At 27.3% G+C, this 6,009-nt stretch overlaps 1 protein-coding gene across 3 annotated transcripts in view; it reads right to left on the bottom strand.

The window, feature by feature from the left end:
- Nucleotides 1–6,009, bottom strand: part of LOC107446007 (uncharacterized) — a 33,217-nt gene that overhangs the window by 19,883 nt on the left and 7,325 nt on the right. For all 3 annotated transcript variants that reach the window (XR_001584340.3, XM_016060538.3, XM_043050473.1), the window contains 3 exons: nt 5,407–5,504; nt 2,432–2,511; nt 446–598 (listed from right to left, as the gene is read on the bottom strand). Coding sequence is in view for 2 of the 3 variants with exons in the window: in XM_016060538.3 (XP_015916024.1) it covers nt 446–598; nt 2,432–2,511; nt 5,407–5,504 (331 nt within the window). In the remaining variant the exon portion in view is untranslated. The remainder of the gene's footprint in view (nt 1–445; nt 599–2,431; nt 2,512–5,406; nt 5,505–6,009) is intronic.

The raw sequence follows: 6,009 nt of genomic DNA, 5'->3' as shown, positions 1-6,009 counted from the left end.
AAGTTGCAAAGAGAAGTTCTCGAATTGCTGCTCTTTCTAAATTATATTCAGACAAGTCAATGTTGTCATTTTTTCAAAACTTTTCATTTTAAGAATTAAGAAAGATTTTTTTTTTGTTGTTTCGTTTCAGCTATTTTTCTGTTTTTATTATGGCATAGTATTTCAATGGAGCATTTCTGGTAGAATTTTGTCGTGTTACTGTTTATCTTTTGCCTTTTCCATCGACTTTTCTTAATCACTATTTTTATTATGACACCACATTTTTAAAAAAAAACATTTCTAATAAACTTTAATCATCACTTTTTTAAAAAAAAATGCAGCAATGTGAAAAAGTCAATTTAAAACTCTTTGCTAAACTAAGAATCTCTCATTCAGTAAGACTCAGGATAAAGAGAGGTTCAAGTGTGATAAGGAAACCTCAAAGACAATGCTTTGTTTTACTTACATTACAGTTTAGATGATATACAAAGTCCTCCTCTAAATTGAATATATCATTCACTTTCGCGATCACTCTCAGTTTTCCCAGCTCTTGAGAGTGAAGCCCTTTTCCCTCAGTATTGATCATTTCAACAAAAAGTAGGTCACCAGAGTTTAAATTCTGAAGAAAAAAAATCATTAAAACATCAATATAATTTTTATATTTTGAAAAAAGAATTTGCAAAAGTATTTCACAAAGTGATGTTTTTGACATTTTAGCTATATAAGGCTTTCACTATTTCTCCAGGATAAATTTTAATGAGCTTTTTTTTTCATTTTTTTTTTCAAAAATTTTAAAGGAAAATTTTTAAATTGTCAAAGATTATTAAAACGTCTAAGAAGATTAGAAATTTATTAAATAGTTTTAAAAATAATCCATAATAGTTAAATATAATTTAATCTGACTTTTATATAAAAAGAAACTTATCACATCATTGCCCTCTCAAGGTCTGTGTGACGCCTCATTGTGGCGGGAGGGTGCCCCAGGACGGAATGGGCGAAGTATATTCTTGGTAGGGCTTCCCAAGGCGTGAAGGCTATTCCACTATGCTCAGCTAAGGCACATAGGCGAAGGAGCCAAGTCAGTCTTCTCCCTTCGGGTGCTCTGGTCTCTTAGATTAAAATAAGCTGCTCCATCCCTTCTCTGTGGACTCCTGGATGAATCAGATCTAGCTGTTGCTAGGTCATGAAGGATTAGTAACAACAACTTCCTTCATTATCTTACAAAATAATAATAGAAACATATGTGAAATGTTGCCAAAAGCACTTCAAGAAAAAATTTGGAGAAAAAAAATCTTTTAAAAACCTTATGCAATGAAATATTTGCAGTTTTATAAACCAAGGGGTGTAGATTCATAAAGAAACAATTTTCTCAAATTTTTCACTACTTGTTGCATGTAAGGTATGGGCTCGGGCAATTTTTAAACTAATCTACATTGTAGCATGTTGGTAGAAGTAGAAGGTAAAAAGTAACAATTGTTACATCAAGCAATTAGTGATTTAGCAAGATTACAAGCATCCTAGTGAGAGTATCTTAACCTGTGTTTTTGTTTGCTATAGCCACACAAAAAAAAATATGTATTACCATTGAAAATCCCACCAAATGCAAGATACAAGGAGTAATATAATTTCTTTTAAAAAAAAATTTCAACAGTATCCATTCAGCATGAATTGTACGACATATATTGGATATGAAACTGTTGCTGCATTGAAATATTCCTCCTCAAAGTCCTCGGGGTACACAAGATGTTTTACTAGACTCAAATGGGATGTTTAATTATCTCCCTCATAGTCTAAACTTGGTATTATCTGATTATCATCCATTTTCCACTGGAAAAAAAAATTACTTGTAGCTCAGCACTTCATGCAAGATGAAGAACTTCAATCAGTTGTTGCAAGTTGATTGAAATTACAAGCACATTCAGTTTAATGCAAAAACAAATGAAACCTGTGTTTTTCAGGTGTTATTAAAAAATTTGTTGAATCTATGTGCGTTTTTTTTATTTATAGAGAAACCTTGGTTGAGCAAATATATTGTGTGTGTTTCAATATAATTTAAATACCCTAACATTAAGGCAAATTTTCAAGAAAAATTAAAATGCTAATTACAAATTCAATATCAAAAGTTCTATATAAAATAATCATAAATTTTTTGATCATTTAATGATGCATATTCCCTTAAATAAATAAATTAAAAACTAAAATCCAAAGTATGCTATGTATACTATGAAACTAATCAAAATACTATAAACAAAATAACAATGTTATTTGCTGACCTCAAATTGTTGATACAGATTAAATAAATCTTGTTACATGAATTTTGTTCAGGAATAAGAATTTACAAGTTCAGCTCACTTCAGGGAAAATCCATAGAAAACCCAAACTCAAAACAATATTAAACCATTCTTAAAAATATATTAACACTAAGGTACATGCAATGAATTATACAACTTACATTTTCAAATTTTGCTTTTGCCTCGACATTTGTACTTTGCTTTAGAAAAAATTGTAAAGGTAAACTCTCGATTGGTTCAGCTGAAATAAAGGAAAAAACTCTATAAATCTCTTATTTAAGAAAAAAAAAACTATATTGAACTTTTCAAACTAATAAAAAAGCTTTCGTAATAACAACAATTTTCTGTAAAACAAGTAAAAGCTTTTGTGATAACTACTATGACTAGTATTTGCTTACATGATTAGATGCGATCGCTTTTAATTAGTTTTTTAAAAAGCTGATTCTAATTACAGAATCATGTCATAATTATAGTGGCCTAAGTGCTTCTTTAATTTATTTCACTTTAGCTCAACCCCGATGTTTCATCATTCTCTAGTTTAATGCAATAACAAACTTCTAAATTTAAAAATTATAAAACTGGGTGAACTCTCCAAGCATTTAACTTTACTTAATTTTCTCCGACATTTTTCATAGAGTAACATGGGAATAAATAGTTCTTTACTACAAAAAAGTCGCTAGCTCAAAGTTCAAAAGAATTCTAGACTAACACTTCACAGGATTAAAATTTTTAAGATGAGGTATAATAAGTACTTTTGTGTTCACAAATTTGCATTGCTTTAAAGAAAACAGTTCTCTGTTAAAAAAATTTTTAAATCTGCCTTTGTTAGTTCTTGCTAATAAATATTAATATTAGACCAACCAGAAAATGCTGTTCCTAGTTAAATTTTTTAAAAAAATTTTGAAACTGTTACCATACATAAAGGTTGAAAAAACTCTGTTTAAATGCCAAACACCTCTCCTCTTTCTATAAGGTTGAAAAACTGAATTTGTTAAAATGCAAAGAGTAGAGTCCTCACTAATCTTATTTTATGTATTTAGAGTTTCAAAAAAAATCTTTTAACAACAAACGTTTATTTGTATTAAAAAACTATAATAGTTCTCCATCTCTTTTTTTTTGCAACTTCTTCATTAATAAAAATTAGTCATTTAATTAATAATTTCATAAGAAATAAAAATTCTAATGAAATATTCACTGGGAAATTGAGATTCTAATTGGTGCAATTTAAACTAGCCGGTTGAACCAGATGCAATTGAAATGCACCCCAAGCTTCAGAAAAGGAAGAAATAAATATAATTATTTGTCATATTTCAAATCAGTAATGTTTTGCAAACAGAATTGTTTTAAATAAAATACTAAAATAATTATTACTAAATAATTAATTATAATGTCACATGAAAACTAAGAGCTTGATTATTTGAAATACTGACTATCAAGCATATAGTTCCAAATTCAAAGCTGAAGTATTTCGAAGAGTGTTCTACTTGCTTCATGTGAGAAAATAATGAAATAATTCACTACTGGATTCAATATTATTACTCTTGGATTTTTCTAATAATTGTTATAGTACTTTTTCAAAGTCACTTGCCCGGATGTTGAATATTTAATTTATATGCTTTGTTATCAATGTTTTTTTTCGTCACCTTTGTTGATATTATTTCATATCTATTTCACTATTATTTTTTCTTTGAAATATAAGGATAAAAATAGGGTATAGATTATTTCCACCTCTATTTTTCAAAATAATTTATCAGGAGTCTGTCTAGGTTTTTTTTTTCTTCTTTTTTTTTTGAGAAGCCTAGTACCTATCTTGTGAGAATTTTGATGTAATTTGTCAAAATAAAAATCCTATTAAAAAATCAACACAAAAATATGGCAAAGTAATAAAATATTTTCAAAATTTGTCACTACAAATAAAAATTATTTATGACTGGTAAATTTCTATACATTTTCCCTCATATATTCAAAAATAATTTTGTTATTGTAAAATTTTGGACTGAAAATTGTATCCAAATTTAAAAATCCATAAATCCATAAAACTCAGTATCCATAGTTAAATTTCAACTTGAATTTAATAAAACCATGCATTTAACAGCACTAGCACTAAAAGTTATTTTCAATAAGAAAATTTTCGACTAGGTCATACAGAAAAAAGTTGCAAAGAGAAAAATATGTTTCATAAAAAAATATAGGTCTGTTAGAATAAATTTACAATAGAGTTTAAGAAAATGTTCAAATGTTTAGAACAATGTTTGAATTTCGACTTTTTGTAAAGTTTATGGAGAGATAGAGAGCCTCGTCGTTTCATTTTTATAAAAACTTGGCAAAAATAAATTTTGCTTTGATATGGCATAAGCGACCGTTGAGGCTTACCACATTGCACTATCTGACCAAACATCTGCTACCTTTTCGTAAAAGACAGTTGGCAGAAAAGCTCCTCTTTTCCATAGACTGCAATGAGAACAGGGTTTGCATAAGAACTTGATTTTTTAAAAGTATTTTGTGAAACTATTGTTTTTCCTAAAGTTGAATTTGTGAAGGTACTGCTAAATAGTAGTAAATTTACCCTGGACAGACCCCTGTTTATGCACAATCTTAACTGCTATATATTTATTTAGTAAATAAAATAGTCATACTGATGACACAGGCAACTAAAATACTGAGATAGAACCAATTTCTAAAATCTTCAGAAGCAAAAAATTGAATTTAAGGAATTTTTATAAAAACATAAAATTAAGGTACATAGTTCGATTTCTTATAAATTTTAGCATGTAAAAAGCACTTTAGTATGCAAAAGATGCAGCTTTATATTATACACATCAAGTGAGTTTTCCTTTATTTTGTGGTTGAGCATTTTTTTTCATAAAAATTAAACAAAATATAAAATTTTACTTACTTTTCGAATAAAAATAAAAATCTGGCTACGATATAAAAAGCTATGAAATTTAATTTTTGCATGCAAGAATTTTAATAAGAAATTACAGAATAAACACAAGGCATGGAAAAAAACAGGGGAAAAAAATATAGCAGGAGAAATTCTTACCAATAAAGTAAGAGACAAAAATATACAGTAACTACCTACAGGGATACCCTTAAAACTACCGACAAGGATCCTGAAAATGAATAAAATACTTACAATTGCTAAGATCAATTGGGCATGGTTTTAAATTCAATAACTGCATTTTGTCCAAAAAAAGCTTTGCTATGTAATAGGCCAAGCATTCTTCATGCGTTCTATAAAAGTTAAAGATTTCAATTAATGATTTGTAATTAATAACCAAAGTAATATATTCAATTTTGCTAATTTTTAAAACAAACATTACTTTACTTTGAATAATTACAAGATTAAGGTACGAGAAAATACTAAAAGGTATTAAAAAAAAAATTTTTAAATTTCAGTTAATATATATAATTATATTTATTATTATATATAATATTTATTAATAGTTAATATTTTAAGAAATTTAAACAAGTTGAAATAATCACATAGAAACAAACGATGATCCATTGTGATGGTATTAAAAAGATAAATATTGAATTCATATTATTAAAAAAACAAGAAAAAAATACATACAAACAATATAAATTAGAATTTTAGAAAAATTAGTCTTTTTTTTAGCTCAAGCGACTTTAAGTGCTTAAAAAAAAATTTTTTTTTTTTCAAGAAATGGCAGACAGTCAAAATTGCACTGATCTTTAACTAAAAGGTATTCAATTCTTTAATTTGGATTTTGCAATT

The sequence above is a fragment of the Parasteatoda tepidariorum genome, chromosome 10, assembly GCF_043381705.1.
Source record: "Parasteatoda tepidariorum isolate YZ-2023 chromosome 10, CAS_Ptep_4.0, whole genome shotgun sequence".
In the NCBI taxonomy this organism is placed as follows: domain Eukaryota; kingdom Metazoa; phylum Arthropoda; class Arachnida; order Araneae; family Theridiidae; genus Parasteatoda; species Parasteatoda tepidariorum.
This window is presented reverse-complemented; position numbering and strand designations above follow the sequence as displayed.